This window comes from Malurus melanocephalus, unplaced genomic scaffold, assembly GCF_030028575.1.
Source record: "Malurus melanocephalus ecotype Western Australia unplaced genomic scaffold, MMel_1.1 scaffold_123, whole genome shotgun sequence".
NCBI classification, from domain to species: Eukaryota; Metazoa; Chordata; class Aves; order Passeriformes; family Maluridae; genus Malurus; species Malurus melanocephalus.
The window spans coordinates 986999-1012225 of record NW_026623355.1 but is presented as its reverse complement, the minus strand read 5'-3'; the positions used below and the strand labels follow the sequence as shown (position 1 = coordinate 1012225).

The 25227-nt window shown below is 37.4% G+C and overlaps 1 protein-coding gene across 2 annotated transcripts in view; it reads right to left on the bottom strand.

The window, feature by feature from the left end:
• Positions 1–25227, bottom strand: part of TRIQK (triple QxxK/R motif containing) — a 57906-nt gene that overhangs the window by 10740 nt on the left and 21939 nt on the right. For both annotated transcript variants that reach the window (XM_057370358.1, XM_057370357.1), the window contains one exon: positions 1786–1871. In XM_057370358.1, the coding sequence (XP_057226341.1) occupies positions 1786–1871 (86 nt within the window). The remainder of the gene's footprint in view (positions 1–1785; positions 1872–25227) is intronic.

Sequence of the window (25227 nt, the reverse complement as noted above, 5' to 3'; positions counted from 1 at the left end):
AAGCAGGCTCAGTGAGATGGATGCAATCAAAGGCCCTGCTTTCCTTCCCCTACAAGCAAATCCCTAAAGGGAAAGGTGCCCAATTTACCTTCCTTTTAGCTTTCAGCTCTGTCAGCTTTTCTCAGCAATTTGGAAGCAAAGCAAATTACTGTGATCTATTTGGGGATGATCCAGTTATATTTTAAGGTCCCAAAGCAGAAAAAAATATTACAGCTGGAAGAAGATATTTTAACGATTTTTTTTTTTTTTTAGGCAGAGGCAGAATTGTAAACCTGAGACATCACACAGAGTGACTAGCAGAACCCCAGAAACCCGCTCATGACCTGGAGAGTACATATAGGCCTTGATGSCAAAAGTCCTTTATTCACTAATACTCAATTCTTCACTACATATGATTACACATATGCTTTCCCATTCTCCCTTATTTTTAGAAAGAATTACTTAAGAAAATAAGGTTTTGAAGKATCAAATTGCATATTTTTCTCACTTGTGAAAGACATGCAAAACACTTGTACATTTTAAAAGAATTAGGCTGTACACTAAGTCTCCAAGTAGAACATCACTTTTAAAAGGTCACGTCATTGAAACTAAAATGAAAAGAAAAAGTGAAATTTAATAAGAAAGGAAGGAAAAGGAACTCAAAAGGTTAATAATCTATCCTTTAAACAAAAAAGGCAATCTACTTTTTCTCATTAAAACCTGACACACAGCACTAACTGAGGAGATTATGTTGTGAAAACATACTGCATCGCACGGTAATGCTTGATCGAGATCAGCAATCAGGAGCAAAAAGAAAGCACTGTTTCGTGATTATAATAGCAAATTCTGGAAGACAACCAAATACATCATCTGGCAGCCTAACAGCTGTTACAGCTTGGTAGTAATACCTTGGCATTTGCTATAAGCTATAACTTGAAAAAATTGATTTCTCATCTGCCAGAAACAAGAAAATGTTCTCCTTTTAACATTTCTGAAGTTTCTTTCACTAGAATACCCAAGCAATTGATCCACTTTTTTATTTTGATCAGGTTTTAAAYTTGCTGCTAAGTTGACATTGTATCAGTTAGACTAAAAAAATAAGTTTGAGGGAAAAATACTGGAGGSAACATAAACAATGTGTGCTCAGATAGATCCTATTTTGATGACACACTGGGTAGTAGATAACAGAAAATATTTCTAATTGTCCTYCTTGATCATATTCACAGCTGTGATCAAAAGTAATTATTATATTTCATACCTGCCTGAAAAGGGGACATTTTCAAAATATGGTACCTTTCCATACGTTTTGCTGTTAATTAAGCCTTCTTTCTCCAAGTCATATGCAATACACAAAGATGCAGACTGAGGCAATAATGCTGAGAATTAGCAATATTAAACAAATCCAGTCTTTAAATTACTACTGGGTATAGGATCAGAAGAGGAACACGGGAGATATTTATTGCAATGTGTCTASCTATATGAAATAGTTAAAGAACTTGTTCTGTGTGTAGACAGGTTCCCCAAACCCATCAATTTTCTAAGCATACAGTACTTTAAACCTTAAAGTAAGCATGCATCRTAACAAGGACATAGACTATGTAAAATCTTTCAGCATTCAAATATTCAAGTTATTTTAGGGTTAAGTTAAAGCAGTTCATCATAAATATTTTAGATTCTAGCATTCTACTTAGATTTTGAAGTGCCATAAACAATATCTCTCAGAAATCAATATTCACACAGTACATCTATAGGGAAAAGAAACAACATAAACACAAAGGTGGTTTGAGCTGTCAGAGAGATCTCTACCTTTACGCCTAGTGCAGATTTCTTGGCCTCTGCTTTTAATCTTGTAGCTCTTAACATAGGCCTGGTTTTCTTATAATCTTGTTTCCCTAGAGGAAAAAAGCATATTTAATGAAAACAACGCAAAAAGAATATAAAGCATGTGAGCATTTATTTTAGTTGAAAAGTCAGATTTAACAGTAAAAAAATCCCACARTCCAGCATTTTAAAAAAGGGCTACTCTGTAACACAGGGATCTGCRTTACAACCACCCTTAACACAGACAGTGATAGCAACAGGAGCCAACAAATCAGTGTAGAACCTATTACCCCAGAGTGACATCAAAGTACCTGTATGGATAGATATCCACAATGCTTAATAAATTGCTTAACAAGAATCAGACAGCAAATAAGTAGATTAAAGGTGGATGATGTCTTTTCCTTTTTTTGAAATCAAAACAAAAATTTTCATTAGAATTTTTCYTGGCTAGTCATCTCTAATGCATATATAAATGTGCAATATAGGACATTCTGGTGAATGTAAATGTTCRGAATCCTGAACGGGAAGATTATTAACAGATATCAGAATTTACAGATATAGAGATCAGTYCAAGTAAATGCTTATAAAACCATTGTAGAAACACGTTACGCAAAATCTTCTAGATGAACTTTTTACAAATTACAGGGACTATCTCTTGCAGCCACAAAGATTGCAGGACTTGATTATTGTGAGTCTATATGAACTGAGTTCAGAGGAGGACATGTAAGTATTTAAAAATGGTGAAATGGTATAAATCATTTATCTCAGTAACAAAGCATAAAACACGTGATATCTCTCAGGGATATTTCTGCTGTCTGAAAGGCCTGTAAGTGTTATACTATCCACTATTAACCATAGCTTCTTTAAGTTAACAGAAGTCAAGGTACAGATACAGTCACAAAAGGAGAAGGAAAAGAGGAATCTATAAAGAAAYTGAGAGGGATAGAACCTCAGTACAYCTGCTTTGGCTTTTTAAAAAGTCSTTTTCATTTTTCCCCTCCTAATGCATACAAACCTTTTTTGTTCTTTCTGCCTAATTGCAAAGCTGAGCTACAATGATTACAGCAGCATTTTGCCTTTTTCAAATTACTAAGTTTACCTATTCRTACATTWGCTTTCATTACTATTACAGTCAGAKAATTTAAGCTTTCCTCTATAACTTTGTCCAGTGGTTTTGTATACAAAAATCCTATTTTCCCAAGCAGATGCGATTTTATATTCATAATCAATAATGCATACTTCTAATTTTAGGACTACTTTCAAAACTGACATATTGTAGTGTACTGATGAAATTCTGAAACATGAATTGGAAAGGTCTTCTCCAGTGTTATACTGGATTCATGAAAACACTTCTGATTTTGTCTACTCTTTGTACCACCCTGCTCATACTCAATACAGAGATCGCCTGTGTAGCACACTGTGAATGCTGAACTCGCATTACAAATTTGCTTTCATTATATAATCTCTCCTCAGTCCTATGGATTATATATTGTGAGGGTTTCCATGCTATTCTTTGGTCAGATATTATTCATAAAAGACTTGAAATAACTTAAAAATACTCAATGACAAATAAAAAAAATGACTGAAACCATATGTATTAAGAACAACAAAAAAAAAGCAGCATATATCCAAGGAAACTTGAAGGATGAAGAAAGGATGACAGAAAGATGATTTATGTCAGGTGCTCCAATATATTCATCCAGTCAATACATCTTATTAGCTGGACTGGACCACCGCAGAATTATTATTCAGAAGTGAGTAATATCTGATAACAGGATGCATCAGGAGYGCAATAATTTTTTTGAACAGTTAGGGAAAGAATTGCAGAATCCACAAAGGTCAAGTCATGAGATGAAGCCAGCCACAGAGAGAGAATGTGTTCCTTCTCCCTAAAGTCCCACAGTCATACTTTTACCATGAAATAGTTAAAAGATCTTTCAGAATTTCTATTACAAGTGGCAGGAGTTTATTACTCATAAAAATACACTCCGGTCTGAAATTTGGCATAGATACACCCCAGCCTTGAATTTTTTTGTTTGTTTGTTGGGAGCCAACTTTCCTAAGTGATGCAGCTGTTCTTACTTACTTGTGAACAAACGATAGAAATTTATCAATCTGAAATATTTTAAGCATGTGAAAAATATCTTCGTTTAGAACTGCGTAAGTGACAAGGGCTAAGTTCAGTCTCTGTTCTCATAATTCAGGCTTGCTGCTCTTCAATCGGGGGTAAATGAAATGAGACAGTCAAAGATTTCCCTTCCAGTGATTCAACAGCACAAGATAATGAAAACTAGAAAACCTGGTARCATCCATTAGGCATGGGACACAAGCCAGCTTGCAAAACCCACCTCCCCTTCCTCCCATTGCCCATTCTGTCTCCTGTTCTCCACTGCTCAAGTGTGAGGGTGACACGGACAGGGGTGAACATTGCATAGAGGACCCAGTCTATTAAATACATCTATAGGCAGGACCATGTTTATTAATCCAAATGAGAAAGCTTATTGGYGCTCTTTCCCTTGGTTTCAGGCACCCCCCTACTCTTTACTCCAGTATCATGGCTACAGCTAATAGTGGATTCTACTTATCTAGAGAACAGTTCCAGATTTATATTAAGTYTGATATGAACAACTAACCCTCCTATAACAAAAAGGCTATTTCAATGATGACTSTAGAGCTGGTAGTTGTCCAAATCCATGCACCTGCCATTAATTTACCACTTTCCTTCCTAAATGTAATAGCCAAAAGGAAAAAAATAATATGGTAGGGAAATAGTCGGAGTCCACCAAGTGCAAAAGTTTAAAAAGGGCATCTGTGGACTTCTTTGTAATGAAAACCAGATTCAGCAATTGTACTAAAAGACTCTTAAAACATGTGAACTTTCTGAGGCCTCGGGAAAGACATCTGCACTACAGGACTATAAAGAACAACGAAATGCAAAGCTCCTGCCACGTGAACACTGATCATTACCACCTGGAAAACAAGCAGAAAAAAAGAATACAGGCTCCCTACAGCCTCCCTTCTTTTGGGCTTGCAAATTCAAACAGTTGGGGTAAGTATATTCACACTCTCAAAGTCTTTTAGTTTTATCTCACCCTGCAAGCTTTCTTGTACATTTATCTGTCAGAGTCATCAGCTTAAGCTATTTCTTCTTCTCAGGAAGTGATCATCAAAGCCAGTTGAGACAAACTCATCAGACAAAACCCCATTTGTCTGCTTTACCAATGCCTATTTGAGACACTACTTTTTTCAGAGGGAATATATGAAGGGAAGAAGAAGMCAAAAAGATAGTACTGGAAAATTTCCAGACCAAGTCTTACTTTTCATATTACTTGAACAAAATCCTTTCCTTTTTGACTCATTGTAATTTCTCCCAAACTTTAAACTCYAGTCCTTTTTTCAGGTCCATCACTTCCTTTCTATTTTTAAGGCCAAAGAAGTACTCCATGACAAGGCAACTTTTCTTACTGACTACAGCTCTCTGCTTGTCCTGCTTTCCGACAGACCCTCCAAAGATCATCCATCTTCCCATTCAGTGCTTGAAGTAGCCTTCACCTTTTGGAAACTCTACAGAGCTTGCCTTGCACCTTGTCCCTTCTTTCCATCCTTGTACAGTTTTTTTTCACTCCTTTGGTGGCAAAGTGACCTCACTGTTACCTGAATGGAGTTGTGCCCTGTTTACAGATCCTGCTTGGGAAACCTTCCCCAGGCAGAAATGAAGACTGTTCTACTAGCTGCAGGATTAGAAAAGGGTGAAAATAAGGGTGAAATACAGGGAGCTTTTTAGCTACTAAAATAGGTCTATTGTGAAAAATTACAAAGGGTGCCTCRTTCAGAATGGATAATAGGGATTAATACAGTATGTAAAATGAGTTTGTTTCTCTTCATGTAACTAGGAATAAAAATCTATGGATGTTGCAAGGATTTTTTTTTATTTAACTCTGCTTACATGGGAAATTGAGATCCCATACATCTTCTATTCAGTAATTTTAATAATGTATTAGAGATGGCCTGATCTTGTAGATTCAGTACTCTTTAACTAAACCTTCAATGACATGATGATGAATGCAAAACTTAACTTAAATTATATGTATGAGCTAGACAAGTTTATTAAGTTCCAGGGTAATTTTTTTTTAGTCTACAGAAATACTGTGACATTGCCAGGTAGTATGCACAACACTGTACTTCTGCATACATACCAAGCTGCTTTATATATGTAACTGAGAATGCAGTACATTGTGCACTGTATTTAAGAAAACTGACTATGTTTAAGATTGTGTTTAAAGATGCTGCTGTTTAAGACATAACCTGAAAAAATCTATAGAATAACTTTTTGAGGAAAAAAAAAATTGTATTTCCAACCCTTCTAGATATTTACTCTTTCATTCTAACAATAACTCATTACTGGATTTGAATAACAGACTAAAGACTGCCTCTCTGCTTTTCAATTCATCAGGCTTAAGCAGAAACAGGACTGCATCTTTGGCCTTTGTTGATGCTGCTGTCCAAGCTTATTATCATATGAATATCTAGTTATTGTTTTATAAATGTTCACATTTCAGGAGCTCTTTTCTTTCTTTTCTCTCAGCAGACTTTACAATATCCACCTTCATTATCATCATGTGGCAGCATTGCTCTTCGCCTGCATTTGCTACTTTAAAAATTAATGCACTGCTATTTTCTGAATACTGTACTGCGTAAGCTGCTTATGAGTACATTATGCTATCAAGCAAGCACATGCAGAAAAGCTTCCTAAACTGTTATTCTTTCAATGAAAATACAGCTGGTTCTGCTTCAAAGGCACTTCTTTTCACCTGCAAATGGACTTGCTTCTACACTTATTCCTCAATTCATTGTCTTTTATTTGTGTCTGCAAATCTTTAATTGCCTTTAATTAGAAAGAAGTAAATTCAGTGCTTTAATCTTGCAAATACATTCAATCATAATTCTGTCTGGGATGAATACCAAGTTCTATTCACTGACTGATCTTTATAACAAAGGTATATAAATTTATTGTCCATTTATATAAACCACACCAATTAAGCAACAATGGAAAACCAAATAGATAAGAGTCAAAATATTTGAAATGAGAAATGTGCAATCTAAATTTAATTACTCAGACAAATAATTTGAAGATGAGTTATTTGCAGCATGCCAAAAAACCTGACAGATAGTAAAATTTTTTAATCAACACTACAGATTTAAAATTCCTTTCAACACTTTCACCGTAATTTGTAACAACCAACAAACTGCYGTCCTGAATCTTTCTGCGCTGGTATTATAGTCATACTCAAAACATTAGTAAGACATCTTCCATACATTAGCAACTTGAAACACTAGTAAGACATTTTCATACATTAAGAATCCATTTCATATGTGAAAGTACTGTTTAAGGTGCACTAAAACTATAACTACAGGGTAAATTTTAGTTACCAGTAGTAGTTTAACTGAAGTACCTTACTGTAACTGACACTGAAAACCATACCAAAATGTATACACAGCTAATTAAAAACTAGAGACAGATTGTGGCAAGATTTACTGACAAACTGCAAGTGTGAAATCACACACCTAGCTAAGTTGAAATCAATTTGTTTATTATGATTATTGATATGAATCAGTGAAGGTTCCAGGAACCCTCCACAAAACCCCACAGAACAAACACCGAACAAGAAAACAGGCCTCTGGTCTTTTTAGGGTTTTCACAGCCTGACTTCAAACATCCCGTCCTTTCCCCTGCAGTAACAGGGGCAAGAGAGAATTAGATCTCACTGGCAGGGACAAAGGTCCAAGATGGAAGAAGTTCAGTCATGCTGTCCTCCACAACCTCCTTACATGCAAGACATGGAAAATCACACCCATTACATCCTATTTCAGTTTTACATGATTGCTAGTTTAGGTCTCTCTTCCCATATAGAGACTTCTCCAAAGAGAGAGTGACAGCAGTCTAGTATAGCCTAAAGTGCTCCCTGCCATTGCCTGCTTTACTGTCAACAATTCCAGATGTTCTGAACCCAAGTCAGGTGGGATGGCTTCAACTCTAAGGTTAAGCAGAATAAATATGAACTAAGGAAATAGCTCTTAGGGACAGGTAGAGAAGAAGAACCAGTTCCTACATGACTTTACCTTGATTCAAGACATTTGCAGACATGGCCAAATTACTTTTGAAGTAATTATCTTGAGTATTACCAGTACTACAGAGAGAAAATCACAGTACCATGAAGGGAATGCAAATTGCATTGAAAACCCCAGCCTAAATTCTACCCCTGCTCAGCTATGACATGGCGGTTTCCAAGGCAGTTAGCTACGCCTCTGCTACAGACCACTGCTGAGGATGCACCAGTTAGGACACTGCTTCTTCAGAACTGCTCCTGTCTACCAGCTGTAGTCCTGCTTTACACTAAGTCTCAGGGTTAGAAGAGATTAGGTGAGAAGGGGTCGTCAGATGGTCCACCCCTCTGCTCAGAACAGAGCTGATTTTTAAACTGTATTCAACCTGAAAGTCAGCTCCAGCAACTCTGGGAGCTAGTTTAGCTGAGCTTATCCAGTAGTTGTGAGTATTTCCAAAAGTGAGATTCCACAATGTTTGTAAGAAACCCTTCCCAACATTTGACCATCCCTCTGGCAAAAATATTTTTCATCTACTTACTGAGAATTTTCATGTTCTAACTTGCCTTTTGTCCTATCACTGTGCACCTTTGAGAAAAGTTAGGCTTCACCCTGCCTGTGAAGGGGATGAAGGGTGAATAGACTCCTATTAWGTATTTGTGGACAGCAGTGACAGCTGAGCTTTCTCTTCTTAAAGCTGCAAAGACAGCTCTCTCAGCCTGTTCTTGTACATCCTGTGCTCCGGATGGAAATCCTGACCATTCACTGGACCCGCTCWAGTATGTCCACATCCTCCTTGTTTTCTTGTAGATGAGCATGACACTTGCCTTTTTCAACCATCCCTTCCAGGAAATCAGCTAAATGGCTGACAACTGAGGCAGAATTTAGCCACAAAATCACATTGCCTGAAATACCTTAATATCACTATTACATATATATATTACTTACATACATMTATAACTCAAATGCACCAAAGGAATTCAGTAGGGTCTGTAAACAGCAAGTCAATGGACTAAGAGGTTCAAATCAGTTTGCACTAGCAGCACTTCCCTAACTTTAAAGTATTTTGTTTTTCAGTAGGAGGGAAGTCCAGTATTGATTTTCTTACATGCCTGGGACTCCAAAACAGAGCTCTATTGTCTCACACATATAGCACAACTCTTCTTTAAATGCCCTTCAAAATGCCAGCAAGTTAGGTGTCTGGCATGGAGAAAGTATTGTTTTCTAAAGTGCTTTGTAACATCATCGAAAAATACAGAAGTACCTTAACACCTGCCTCCTAAGGTGCGTGTACCACGGTGTATTTAATTCTATGATCTTTGAGAGACTTTAAACCAGTCACTGTACATTCACTGAATAACAGAACTTTAACCCAATGAAACTCTGTGAAACTCTACACATCTTCAACACGCCTGCTTCATTCTGGGAAGAACTATTTATTYAGCATGTTGAGGAACCTCAGAAAAACAAATTTCCACAGGAATTTCAGACCTAACTTCAGAAAAAATAATTTGGCAAGTCACMTATCAGCAACCTGTGTCTGAGAAACAGCAACACAGCCCTAGCTCACGTCTGTGGAAACAAGATCAAGCTCTCAGTATTTATTACTGGGTTTTGTGCTATCAGTGTAACACAGATTAATTCAATGACCAYTCTTTTCCCAAGCAGCAGAAGTGAGATTTTTCTTATTTTTAATTGCTATGATYCCATACAGAGTTTTTGGAGTCTTAGGTTAACAGAAATATTTTTGTATGTCTTATACCTACACAAGAGTGTGTCTGCACTCAGAAGAGGCATGAAAACCCCCCACAGCCTTGCTATTTTATTCAGGTTTAATGGCAGCTCAAATCACTGACCATTTTTCAATCTTGAGAGACGGAACAGCTTGACACTAATAATACATTTGCAAAGGACACATCATCATTTAACACAACATTAAGTGCTCAGGGACAACTTTTTACTGTAGACACAATGTACTCTGAGCTCAGGGTTGACATTTAATGCTACAAAGATAATCCAACCAGTCATTCATGAGGGGTAAATTAATTTTCAAGCAACTATATTTCAGCTTTAAGCCAACAAGAAGGATGCATTAAAATGAATAAGTTCATTTTATGCTRCATGGATGCAAGATTTAAAAAAAAACAAATATAATGCATTCTTAAGTACACCAAAATATACCCATTTAATTATTGCTATCTTTCCCTGATTCCAAACCAGAAGTCTGGGAACAGGTATTAAATATAATATTCTGATTGGAAGCAGAAAATCCCTCAGAATTTTCTAGGAGTTGCCATGAAAAGCAACAATTCATTTTAAAAAATGGTTWACATTTAAAATTTGTATTAGACATACTTTGATTGTAACAAGTAATTAAGAACATATTTAAATTAGCACCTTTTCTGATACTTCTTTTAAGGAATATTTTATAAATCTAYAAATCATTAAAAAACAAAATTCAGGAATCCAGTTATCAATAATGTACAGAACAAAAAATAACAATACTTTAAATCAGCTAATCACTAAGGTAATTTGATTTCAATACCCTCAATTAACTGCAAGACTATAATAAAAGATCTGAAGAACAGCACTAAAAATATTGATGCTTACTAGGTACTATTTGATAGGCAGTTCTTTTCCATGCCTTTCTGTGCAAAACTGTGTGTTGCAATTCTGCACTTAAGTCCAACAGGTGCATGCCTAAACCCATTAAAAAGTACTGACTCCATGTAAAAGAAGTAGCTTCCACACACATGATGGCAGCTCTTCAATTAACCTTTCCAACAACCTCKTTAACATTTCCTACTCAAACAGACAACTGTGAAAACATTAAATACCTTTCTTAAAAATAAATTAACACGATTAATTTGAAACAGATCACTGGGTGGGTGTTTCGCTTCTTTCTTCTCCACCTACGTAATATATACATACCTTAATTCGTACGTGTTGTTTTGAGTACATTTTTACTGCTTTGCTATGGAACAACTGCTCACAGTTACACTTTCATATAAACAACCGTGTTTTAGTATAAATTCTGAAAATGGGAAAAGCAAACAAAAAGCTACTACTTCAGAGAGAGACTATTTACAAGAGCATGAAGTAACAGGACAAGAGGGAAAGGCTTCAAAATGAAAGAGAGTAGGTTTAGAATAGATACTTGAAAATTCTCTRCTGTGAGGGTGGTGAGGCACTGGAACAGGCTGCCCAAACAGGCCGCTGGATGCCCTATCCCTGGAAGTKTTTAAGGCCAGGGTGAGATGCACTGAGTAACATCCAGTGAGGGGCATCCCTGCCCATGTCAGGGGGTTGGAACAAAGTGAGGTCCTTTTTAACACAAACCATTCTATGATTCTGTGAAATACTCACTATCAATGCAATTAAAAGCCATATTCTTAATCAAACATTTGATTAAGATTTTATGAGATGATATTTGGGCAACAGAAACTATCATACTATTTCTTTGATGATAAGAGGTGTGAAAAAGGCAGCACAAGGTGTGGTAAGAGAGACACACTGAACACAAGGAGTCTTTCTGCCTCTGACTCAGGCTGCACTCAGCTGCAATTTGGCTTGCACTGATTTTATTAATGGTTGGCTGCAAATRGAGGAACCGTGATATATCCCCCCAAAAAGTGGAAACATATCTTAAAGGTATCTTTCATCTACATACTTTTCTTACACATCCAATCAGTCTGCCTGTGACCCCCCCTCACTGTTACAAACCCCTTCTCCAAGATTATTGCATAAGCATTCTTGACACTTATTCAATTTGTAGGTTGAATATTTATTTCATAGTTAAGAAACTTGTCCTTTTTCTGTTGTTTATATTCTATTTTTCCAAGTAATTTCACTGATTTCTCAAATTTAGTTTGAATTTGCCTCATAATTTGAAGACTAAATTCATCATCCCACTGGCAAGTAAAATACTGGGTACAGGACAGGCCACTGTGGATCCACTAACAACTACTGAGAACAGCTTTCATATCAGTTTGGTACCCATCTTGCAGTAGCTTCATACTCATACATCTCTAGTTTGTTTACCAGAATACACTGACGAGGTCAAGGTGAATGCCACCTCTTTCTTATCAATGGAAAGTTTGCTACTCTGCCAGGGAAGAAAATTKAACTGATTCAACAAAACACATTGGCTATTGCTTATTTCCTTGTAAGCACTGTGGGTGCTTACAAGAAACTGTGTCTATCCTKAAGAGCTTACTGTGAAGGATGAGCAGGCTGCATTCAATAATTTATGAATATTATATGTTCCATCTGTGTGCTTGTTATTGTGATGTTGGCTTTATAATTACTAGAGGTTAGGTCCAATACACGTTGGCCCGCGCTTAGGCAGGAAGGTAGGAAAATACTACTAATAGCTCTCCACTAAGAGCACTTAAAGACAACAAAGGAAAATATAGAGACTGATGACCAGGTCATCCCATTCAGCTGCCCACAATAAAGCACATCCAGGTAACAGATGTTCCACAAAGTATCTTCTCTGTTCTTCTTATCTCTGCAACTACATGACCAGAAATTTCTCCCATTGCCTTACATTACAGTCTTTTGACCTTGAACAGAACAGGAGCAACTAAAACTACAGAAGTCAAGATACACACTGGGGTATGTTTTAGGAAAAAATTCAACACACATGTACATGATTCTACGACCAGGATCAAAAGGATCCTGGTCAAAAGGACACCATCGTTCTTCTTTCCTCACTGAACAAAATCTGTTCAACAGCCCTAGACCATCTGAAACAAATTCTTCCAGACCGCATCTCTGGCATTAAGGAGGACCAGATCAACCACTGCCTGAAAAATGTTTTCAATACCAGTAACTTGAAATTTATTCCTAATTACTCTGGTGTATACCATGCTTCTGCCAGACGACTCAGAACTAACTCATTCACAAAAATAGTTGCTGAATAAGCACCACATSATTACCAAGTACTGTAGCAACAGACTTAAACCTTCTGGATAAAGTCACTGGTGTTTCAGGAGAGGAGGATGCCTGTCTTTCGGCTGCAGTTAACATTGCACTGACTGACATGTCCAACCTTATTAGGTGACTGGGGCCAGTCCCCAGAGGATGACACAGTGAGACTGTGGCACCACATCAGTTTTCCCTTCCCATTGGGAGTCATCCCTTCTCCCATGTCTAATGCTTCTCCACAAGCACCCTCCAAGGAGACACAGACATCCCCAACAATAACTCATCAACCTTTCTGCTGAGAGGCTTTGCTTAAAGCAAGGATGGTGACACCTAATCCCAGAAGGGAATGACACAACCTGTCACCCACTGCTTCTTTTTCCCCARCTGGAACAGAGAGGCCTTGGAGATGCCACAGAAAACCTGAGCATTGTGGGGAATAGATGACACATGAAACACAGTACAGGACTTCCACTGCACATATCATATCACATCTGTTTCTATGACTTTCAGCTTTCTGTTCTCACACACAATAGTATTTGAACAGTATTAAAGTACATATCTGATTTTAAGAAAAATGAACAAAGCCTTGCTGTAAACAAAGAACATCAACAAAGTCCTGTGATGAATGAGGGACAGCGCCTCAGAGACAAAGCTCTGGAGAAGCTGGGATCATTTCTCTGTAACACCCGCTTTCTTGAAACAAAATCCTTTTTAATGTTAACCTGAGACTTTGCTGCCAAGTTTAAGTTAATTCACCACTAGTCACAATTTGCTAAAGAAAACTTTCCCAGATTTGAACCAAACAAAGCCTGAACTGAAGCTAGAACTCATGGAGAACAGACTAARTTTATGGATTTAGTTCACGTATGGGATTCATGTTGCTCACCTGGGAGCAGAAGAGATGCAAGGGCTGAGGAGGATACTCTGTGAATAATCACAACCACRTTTGAAAAGTGAAAGGAAGAGAATATCTGAGTGAGGAGACCTGCATGAAGTCAGGCACCATAAGAATGGCACAACTGTGATTCTGAATGCCTTAACTTCTGATCTAGCATCTTATCCAGTGGATAATGCTTTTCTCAGAATTGAAAATAAATAGAATGCTGTCTGCCAAGATGCAGTAATTTCTTACTAGTAGATGATATAATTCTGGAGCAGCTGTATATAACAGGGTCATCCCAAAATACAAACTGTAATTTATTAATTCTGCCTAAGGTAAAAGGTTTCYAGTAATACTGACAGCATTTGCAGTCCTCATTTCAATGAAGCACATTGCAAAGGATGCTTCGTCAGACCTACATATCACTGTCACTCCAGAAGTCAATGCACTGACAGTCTTAGCAGAGGTGGATGTTACAGGATACTGTGAAAGTGATTATGTAAGACAGAAAAGCAGATTTTTGGAATCTCACTCCAGCAATGCAGAAATCAGAAGCTTTTAATGGAATTAGCCAAGAAGAGAACATCTCTTGTACACATCACCATTATCCCTTGGGATCCTAAAATTACTTGTGAGGAATAATCTCTCCAACTCACTCATAATTTTAGCATGCCTAAGAACYACATATCTTCAGCTCGCCTGTAATTTAAACTTCTTTCCTTCAACAGAAACACCACCTGACAGGTCTTAACTAAAAGTGAATGACAGCAATAGCAGCTTACTTAAAAGTGTAAAGGAAATGCATATTTATGAGCACCCAGAGTAATGGTTTATGGACCTGAGAACTAAAGGTATAATAATGTCTTGAAGGCATATTAGGAGACACAATTTTACCTTCAAGAGCCAAACTGGCTTCTGTCAGTGATGAGATGGGTGTTAAGATAATAGGATAGAGGAGCCTGGCTAACTTTCCTATTTAATTTTTCAGACCTGCTACTCCATCCTTTTCCCTTTCTGAAAGCTCACAGAAAAGGAACTACACAGTTCCTACAGTTTGTGCAGTAAAATAATGGCATCTTACTCCTGACTTCGGGACTGGACTTATTGCCTGACAGCGCAATGTCTGGAATCCTTCACAAATACTGCAATTAAAATATATAGTGAAAAATCGCTAGGCTTTACTTCAAATCTTCTCTTTAGAAATAAAAATTTTGTCAAGTAACTTATATGCTGCCTTTTTTTTTCCAATAACTGACATCAGAGTGATAGTAATGATTTTAGCTGGGACCSTTTGATTTTATGTCACCATTTGCATCAGCATCACTGCTCTGTTGATATTTTAATGAATAAAATCAGTTGGTTTCTGTAATAGCCTTACTTTGAACATCACTATATAATAAATTATTTAAACAGTGAAAGGCACATATTAGGGCAATCTATTCAAAGAATCAAGCATTATATCCCAGTATAATTGTTTCCAAATCTTTATGCCACAGGATGATCTTTCAATGATGTCTCTTGTACGAAACATACAAAAGATGGAGAGATTGCTGAGTAAAAAATTCTACCATAGACCAGATAAAGCATGAAGCTGTCTTCTATTCCTGAACCTTCCATAAAAAAAGATTGTATGACCTTGGGAAATCTCTTTTCTTTGCAAGACTTTGGTACTCATCAAAAACTCTTGAGATCCTGGTCTAAATASAAGTAAAAAACACTCATGAATGTTATCTATTAGAAATGATTCTCTGATGGCCTATATTAATTTCTTTTTAAAGATTTTTAAATTACATTTACAAATATAATGAGAAATAATTAAACAAGTACCTGAAAAAGTAACTGAATCTGCTACTGACCCTTAAAGTCAATTTCTTATTCATTAAAAATACGTGTTAAATACTTATAAACCCACGGACAAAGCAATTTCAGCTTCTGGAATTAAAAGCATACAAAATTAAACAGAATTAAACAGAAAAATAACTTTTAGCTATGCTTTGCTCCTCACATACTGTATGTGGACATTGCTCTGATCACAAAGGTCCTGTGTGCCACCCCTGCCTTCCCTTGATGACGTCCCTCTGTCTAGAGTTCCCTAGTGTGGTCCAGCATGTGACACAGGACACAGAAAATCGGCCATGACCCATAAGGTGACCAGTGACTTGGTCTTAATTCAACTCCATCTCCTGTGAGAGAGTCCTGATGCAAACCATCAGCACAGAGAATGCCCCCATCTCCCTCGGTGGGCTCCCAGCAGACAAGACAGACTTTGATATGCACAGATGAGAGTTTACTGATAAACTCTCTGAATGGTCCTCTATTGATATTTCTCTACCTGATTGATTCTGTTCTTTAAGCACACCAGAAAAGACACCTTCAGTATACATAACATGCGGAGTGAAAAATAATCAATACATTTCCTTTTCAGAGTAGTTTTTCAGTTCCTCACAACCTAGAGGTTTGTTTCACATTTGGAGTGAAACGTTTTTCTGAATGTCTCATTCTGCAGACAGTCAGACAGATAGATATAGATAGATAGATAGATAGATAGATAGATAGATAGATAGATAGATAGATAGATAGATGATAGATAGATAGATTGATAGATAGATAGATAGATAGATAGATAGATAGATAGATAGATAGATAAGCAGAACACAGAACAACAAAAAGCCACATGCCCTGCCTTTGGCCTGTTTTTCAACAGCTTCAGTACTCAGACACATCACTTTCAGTAACAACATGGTCCTTGTGACAGACATGCTTTTCCTAGAACCAAAGAAAAGCCAGTGAATCTCACTATGCCAAGTTATAAGAATTTAGCAAAGGGTTTTTACAAATGTGGAATAGAGAACACTAAATTATTAAAACAGTATTACAATATTTGAGTTCAAACACTGTTCAAATGGCAGTTTTAGTCCACACATCAATATGATATGTTAGTGACCAACAGTCCACATGTGCCTCCATCACTTTCCAGTCCAGGTGTTTACTCTTCTATATCCCACTCTAGCCAACATATCAAACTATTCCAAGATTTACTGAGAACTGAGCTCTTTCAATKCCCCCCATACTGGTGTACACTTCTAAGATCTCAGCAATTCTTTGGGGAATATTTCACTAAGTGCTGGTGCTGCGCACCTGCGTGAATTTCTTTCAAAATTTGATAAGCTGGGTTAAAATAATACTTGGGAAATGACTGATTTTTCATATCMTGTTTAATAAATAAATAGGTGTAGAAGGAAAATTCCATCTAAAGAAAGCATTTCAATGACTGATGTATGCAGTGGAGATAGACTGCCTTACCATGCTCTTATGCCACCACCTTTGGTACCTGCTGTAAACTGTTTCCAAATCTTCCTTTTTACTTACTAAATAAAATATGTTCCCAGGTTCCTTGTCAACCTGCAGACACTAYGTGTTTTGTCTTTTCTGTCACTCCCTGGAGATGAGCTAATTGCTAGAAGTATGCAGTATAAACCCTTTTTACTTTCCTATTGAGATTTTTTTTTATGACAAAATGCCTGTGTCACATCCTATTCTACCTGTGGGACATGCTGTAAYAGCTAGGGAGAATGGGTAACATAGTTAAGTCCTGTCAAAGATGTACAACTGGGGATCCTCTGATAACCTACACACTATGGTTACTATTAGACAGTTAAATACTGCACTTCTATAATACAAAGAACAAAAAGGGCAGCAACACCAAATGTAGACTCAACAATTTATTAAAAATTCCCCAAAACAAAGAGAAAAAAATAATGCTGTGGCAATATTGTGCAACACACTGTGTTGAGAGCATGGGCACGGAAAAACAAAGTTCAGTGTTACGATCAAAATGTGCCCCTTACCGCTCTCCTTTCAGCATGACTTTCATGTTATCTCAAAAAAAAAAAAAAAAAAAAAAAAAAGGAAAAAGCCTGTGAAATTCAAGATTATGTTGTCAGTTTTCCTGAAATCTTGATTTTGGTAAAAATACTCAGTATTAATTTTTCCACAAGTAAAACTTCAGTCAGAAAGTTATGGTAATCCTTCCAAATGCATTTTCTAGCTATAAATATATCAGAAAGCTGCTCCACTTCACAGTGAAACTTTGTCCATATGGAACATATGACTAGGAAGGACTTTGTGAACTACTGAAATCCAGTACTTTGCTAGAGAAGGCACATGTATCATTCCATTTTCTTTAAAACTGATTATAGAAAACGACCAGTTGGAAAACAAGCTAGAGCTTTCAGTTTGGTTTTTTTAGCCTAGCAGTAGGACATTACCCAAGAAGCTCAGTCTCCTATTGGTATGAAACTGCCTTCTATTTCCTCTTATGTTTCTTTATGGACAATTTATACAGTCATGGACTGGATATACATGGACTGTGTCTTTTCCATGTGTTTGTTTTGCTTGGGAAGTTCCAAAAGGAACCATATTTGTCTTAATTCGTGTTCAGCTGTGCTAAACAAGGCTCTTCTTGGTGCTTGGTGTCCCCTAGTAGTTTTTTCAGCATTTCTTTCAATTAATCCTTCTTAAACATGAACAAAACAGTACTCAGTACTTCAAACTCATTGTCCCCAGTGCCCTATTTAATGGCTTCAATATTTTTTATCATTACTTTAAATACATACAAGGATACAGGACACTTTTTTGATGACCACGAGTAATCACTAGAAACAAGGGAGCCTTTCCACTAAGATTTCCAGCTGATGAATTGACATCACTGGTTGTGAACTAGCTGGGCATCAATGTGCAGGTTTTTGATGCCACTTGGACCATAGACAACAAATGATGAAGAAACACAATTAAACTTTTCAGCAACTAAATGTTATTCATTTTACCTTCACCCTCATGGATTGGATTTTTCTCCCACTTACAAGGATGAGCTCTGGAAATAGCTGCTAAATTCAGTAGTGTGATACCAGTCCCAAATTTCCATCATAAGAAAATCCAACCTTCCTACTCATGGTCTCTTAACTATAGCAAGTGTTTCTCTTTGGACTAAAAATTACCTGAAAGGTAGCTGAATAAAGCAAAAAACGTATCATTAAACTATGCTTTTAATTTCTCTTTTTTTCATCAGTGACAGAAATAAGAAAGACAATCCTCTGTGAGGTACATTTTTTCTGCTTTTAAGAGCCAAAATGTTTTATTCTCCCTCTCCGAGAAATACATGGAAGCATTTCCCTCTGTGTCCTTTCCATGATGATTACTCATTAGAATTTGATATTTTTTTCACGAACACAACAAGTTATATTTCTTTCTTCCATAAAACCATTTGAACAGAAGCTCTTTCATGGAATATATATGCTATGAGGTCTGTGGTTTTCAAGGCTGCCTATCAAGACACACAGAGCCTCCTGTGTTACAGACATGAGCCTGACTTTCTTGTAACTCTACCAATCGTTTCCATCTGGTATTGTACTTAACAGGTGGATTTTCTGAGACACTTCACACTATGAAGTATGTTAAGGATTGTACCTTCAGTTCTATTTGATTTGCAATTTATTCAATGTTTCTCTCCATGCATTCCAGTTTGCACAGTCCTCATCTATTCCAGAAAAGACAGAGCGGACTGCAGCCTACCTTTTCTGTAAGAGTATTTCTTCAGAGACAACCCCACTAGTCATTTCACTCCACTTCTTTCCACTGTGCAGTAGGCAAAAACCACTGTACTATCCCTGAATATTACGGAAAAAGCTCTGCCAAAAAAAAGAACTGCATTCAGGTTTTGTTGTGCCTTCCACACGTATAAAAGGCAACATCACTGCTCACTGCAGACAGTGTATAATACCTCTAAAAATACATGGATTTAAACTATTGTAGCTATGATTCATAAAATAATTCAGCCTGCAGGCCTGATCTGACCTACAGAGGCTGCTGGACTGAAATCAAAACTGATCCTGAGAAGCTGAGGGAAACTTACACAGGGCATGAATCCTTCTTACACTTCCTAATCTGTTYAATCTGCATGTCATATGGAATAAAGACTCCTCCTAAATTCAGTCAATGTGTGGCCTGGCTTTGCAAAGTGCTCAAAAGCAATAGTGGCTTATGGCACTTGCTGGCCTGAGTTTCGCCACACACTTCAGTGCCTGCAGTATGGTGTCCTGGCTTTGATGTGTATTAGCTTAGTTTGTGCATGCAGCCAGATGATGAAGCAGATCAGGGAGTTTATTCAACTCACAAACAGCTCAGCACGTCTTTTACTTCAAGCTGGATCAAAATGGTGCACAAACAGCTGTGCCATCCCAGAGGATGGTATACTGTACACTGTGACATGGTAGCAGGAACAAGAAGAGAGATGTAGGTGTTGTTAAAAGTCACTTTGTAATGTTGAAATGTACCCTCTGAGTACCTGGTTGCAGGTGCATGAATATATTAGGCACCATGAATCAGAACTGGAATTCAATGGTATGCTCACTACAGTTGCTACAATGGTCCCTGACACAGTCTGTGCCCACTGTAGCTCTCTCCCAAATAATTCCTATACATGGCTCAAGAGGGAACTGAAAATTGCCTGGAGCAATTTTCCATAAGCAGTGTGCAAGCAGCCACTCTGTTTTAGGGATAAAAGAGTTTTACAGTACAATCAGGGTTATTCAATGCCAGTTGACCTCTGTGCCAGAAAGCAGTACAACACTTGCTTAACCTACAAGTACAAACATGAATCACCAGTGCAAATTCTCACCCTTCACCTGTTAGAACAGAAGCCCATAGAGATTATTTGTACACATCTCTACTCAATGCCTGCAAAAGGGCCCACTTACATTCTACTTTGACTTAAAATTTGTCCCTGCTCTTCAGGTCATAGTGACTGCAGATCCCTCAGGCCATGTCTAAACTGACAGCTGCAGACTCATTCAGCCTGATGTGAACTGCTAAGGTGCAAGCAGGAGATGCGTTGCCATAGTACACAATACCATGGCCAAGTTAATTAGTGCTGATAAGAGACAGGTCAACACAAAGCACTGTGCTCAAAAGGCCCAAAGCTGAAGGGGTTTAATGCACACTGTGAACTCAGATTTACTCAAAACAGCTCCAGTAAATCTGGGCCACGCTCTCATCAGTATGCTGTAACCTTGAGCTGAAGGGACCATGTCTAATGCTAAAACACTGTTTCACTCCATATGCTAGTTCATTATCCAGCTCCTCTCTGTTTTGACTGCCAACAAATAATGATGTTTTTCAACACTTCTCCACTAGGAACTGAATGCACAAACATCGCATCATAAATGCCACCCAACATCTGCCAGGCAKTTACCATCTTCCCATGACTATCACCTAGGCTGAACCTGAGCAAGTGATTTACTGACAATCTGTGTCACATCCTCTTACCTATCACACCCTAGATCATCCAAACACCAATGCTTATGAATTGCCCACAGGTATTTGGTTAAAATATCACAGGAAAATTATTTCTAACAAAAAACCTCCCATGCATTCTAAAAGTACTGTTGCTTTGTTAATGAAAAATCAAATACTGCAACTGAGGATATCAGTTTTGCTACAAATCTTATAGCACCAACCCAAATATGCTGATAATGATACGATATCCACAGAAAATAAATGAAGGGAAAACCAGTTTTTCCACCTTTCCTATTTAACAGGCAGTCAAATTTCTTGAAAATATTATTGATATATATATATATATATATATATATCAATACTATACTATATGAATTTTTCTAAAACAGTATCAAAAACTTAGCTTAGCAAAATTCCCTCCATTGGTCCCACAGTAAGTAGGTGATCTATGTAACTGTGATAATGACAGGGGACCACATTTCAAGTAAAATACTTCAGAAATTAAGCAATAAATTAGTGACTTGCCTTATATTATCTGTAAATTTATTAACTGAAAAAAGAGCGCTCAATCAGGCCAAATTATTTGCTTTCCCACATTCCACTTACTGTGCTTACAAAGCACTTACATGGTGCTTTTCTGTACTGATTGAACTGCTACACAACTGAAAGATATCAAAATAACTTTGAATGTGTAAATACTTTCAATTGTGCTTATTTTAATCAGCCTTTACCATCAAGTAAAAGTAAAGGCTAGTCACATGATGTTTGAGATTTCTGTAATTCAAATCAAGCAACTGCTTTGATTTTCTTATTTTCATTCCAGCAGTTTGAGCTTCCTAAGATCATTCTCCTTCTGCCCTGTAAGTTATTTTCTTATCCAACACTTAAAGCCTTCAAGCAACATGCAGAGCCAAGCAGACAATCCCATAAATAGTTCGAGACCTTGAAAACCACAATGTAGCCAGTTCCTAGCTTTCTTCCAAAATAAGGCAAAATACAAACAAAAAGTTCCACTGAAAAGAAAAATATTTTTAATATGATTCAGTTACAGAAATCCATGACAACATGCAATTAATGGACTGCATGATAGCAATCACCAATGTGATTCATTATATTCAGTTCACTACAACAGCCAGATGACTATTCTATGGTCATACTTACCCTAAACACAGACATGTAACACATTCTTTTAAGGCCATAAAAAGGTGCAATACCTGATGAACTACATAATGCACACAGTCACATCCTGTAGCATGAAATACAAAAATCCCCTTCAGTTAAACCTCTTGAATTGATCCAAGGTGACTCTAAAATACTTTAATTAGACCACTGTCTCTGCAATGCTGTCCAGACTCCTTGCTGACTTTATTCCTGCTAGCCCAGGCAGGGAAGGAGCAGAAAAGRTTTAACGAACTGCCACTTTCCATGGTAGGACAATGGCTGGGCAAATCTTAACTGCACCCAAAAAACCCAGTGTMACCTCTCACAGGTAAAGAAATGCAGTTACAACTATCAATTATGTTCACCTTAAATATCTTTTAAGCACATCTTGAGAGATGCATCTGCACTGAGCATTTCATTCTTATGCYTGCTCCACTGCTTTGTTGTGATGAAATGAGAGGAAATCAGATTTGTACTTCACTACTCAACTCTCCTTGCATTCATATTGATGCAACATTACCTACAAATATAAGCACATGTATCACACACAGAGAATGTGTATATATGAACACTGTAAACATGGAATAATTATGTCTAAGATTTTTTGGAAATGGAAGTCTGAMGTTAGATTTACATATTCACATTGAGATGAGAGTACTTTGAAGTCCATCTTTCACACATGAGCTAAGATTTTCARTGCCTGGTGAAAGAATTTCTAAAAATGTTAAACTTCTCTGCCTCCAAATGTAATATATACATGCCTATATGTGTCTATAGTGAAAATTTTACGTATTTTGTAAAGGACTAGAGTTCTTTCTCAGTTGATTTTCATTGCAGAAATGAATTCATTGAAGAACCACTCAGAAGCTGAGAGTAAGTACAAACACAAATATGTAACATTGCGACAGCCCTGAAGACACCGGAYACCTTTCAGGAATTGCAAGTGTTTGAAATAACACCATGCTGAAAGGCAATGCAGYGACTGGAAACATGTCAAATTTCACTCTCATTTACAACTATAAAAAATTCGTAGCAACTCCACTGAGTGAAATGGTGATATTGTTGATGAGATTAAAATAAGAGCAGAGTATGAGCCTCCATCTGTGTAAAAGTACTGGACAAGTGCAGTATGAATGTATAGTAAAAGTAGCATAATCAAACAAGCTCAAAGAAACTTTTGCTGTGGAAAGGGGATGGGAACCAAAGGGTTTAGATACACAACCTTTCTCCTTAGCTTCTCTTCAAGGTGTGCATACACACTCTGCAGCCCTCTGAATCTGCAGCCACCCCTCCCATTCTTCTCCTCAGAGTGAGTCTGTCTGCCCAACAAATGAAAACTAAGTAATATCCACACAGATGTAAGTACATATCCAGATCTACCATCACCTTTTATGCTCTAAGCCAAGGCAATAAAATATAGCTCTGCAGCTTTGGACTTAAAAAAAATACATGATCACAAACTGCATGTGCTTAAAATCCATCATCAGTTTTCACAGAACATATTTAAAAACATCCCCATCATCAGAAAATGTGGATTAAATTAGTATAGCCAGACTAGGCTCCACTTCACAGCAGTGTTTTCCTCAGCTGTACCCGCTTTATTTTCCAAGAAGTGATTCCACTGGCATAAAATTAAAATCAAAACAGCACTTACTGACCAAAGGATGTAGTTCACTTTTTTGTGACACCAAAATTCTTCATAAAGCCTCCTCCCAAAGAAAAGGGACTACACATGGTATCAGTGGCCTATCATTGTGAGGTGTGAAACTCAGATTCCAAAACTTGCCAACAGTCACACATAATAGCAAAAGGAGGGCTTTTTTTTCCCTATTTCTCTTTATTACGTGCTTAATAGTAGACTTTTATTAGAAAAATTCAAGTGAGAAAATGTAATGTTCCATATGCAAAAAAAAGGGCATACTGAAACTGCCTATTTCTTGGGGTTTTTTTTCCCACTATAAATAAACAGTAGAAGACTCTTTCCTTTTTGTCTCAGTTTAGAGCAGTCAACATTTTTTTCTTTACTTTTCTGATGTCTTCCTTTCCCACCGTAAATAGGTCTCTGACATTAAAATAGGGTGGGAAAAAACTAGTTTAAAAAAAAAAAARMCTGGATAATTTTTATTCCAAYGACATCTATCCTGCTACRTTTTTGCTTATGGCAGAGGAGAACAATTTCAATGATGTAGATATTGCCTTCTGGTTCCATGCCTTTTCTTAACAGACAGAAGCAGAGGAATCACTCTTTYGTGACAAATAGTGAGATTTTGAAGTTTTCAGTACAATTTCAGCCCAAACTTCTTTGCTGTTGCTATTGTTGCTGTTATTTCAGAAATTATATCTAAAATTTTCATGCTGATAACAAGCATTTCCTGATCCAAAACAAAACAACCAAATTTCACTTAAAAGTATGCAATATATTTCAAAGGAAAGTACCAAAATATAACACCTCCCCTCTTTTTAAGCTGAAAATGAAGGCTGRTAGCCGCCAGTTTGTTTTGACTATGCAATGCACTACTCAGGACAAGGAAGGTGGAGGCACACAAACTCCGTAAAAACACAGAGAACATGGAAAAGGTGAGGTGGTAGAGAGTAAAGGTAACTCTTTTAGCAGTAGGGCAGGTGGAGATGGCAATCTGCCACAAGAAGGGCTTCTATCCGGAGACAAGAAGGCAACAGGTCCCTGTTCCAGCTGGTACCTGGAGGTGGGAACACCAGGGATGTTCTTGCTGCCACTAGTTCCCAAGCTCTTCTCCATCTCAGGGCTATACTGAGACCATAACCTCGGCCCTAGCATGAGGCCCCTTTCTTCTGGACAAGGAATTTTTAGAAGTTCTTACTCTACCCACAAAGTTTTACCTGCTAGTGCAAGTGGGCAGCGCTCTCTCCACTCCTGTGGTACCTCAGCAGGACTCAGGACTCCTACCCAGTCCCCTTCCCTTCCCCAGTGCTCCACATGTGCAATGCCAATGAGCACCACCTCCATCTTGTGCTTTCCAAAACAAAAAGAGAATGTATTTTCATTCACAACTTTTACTACTTCCAGGGGATGTGAGCAGCCT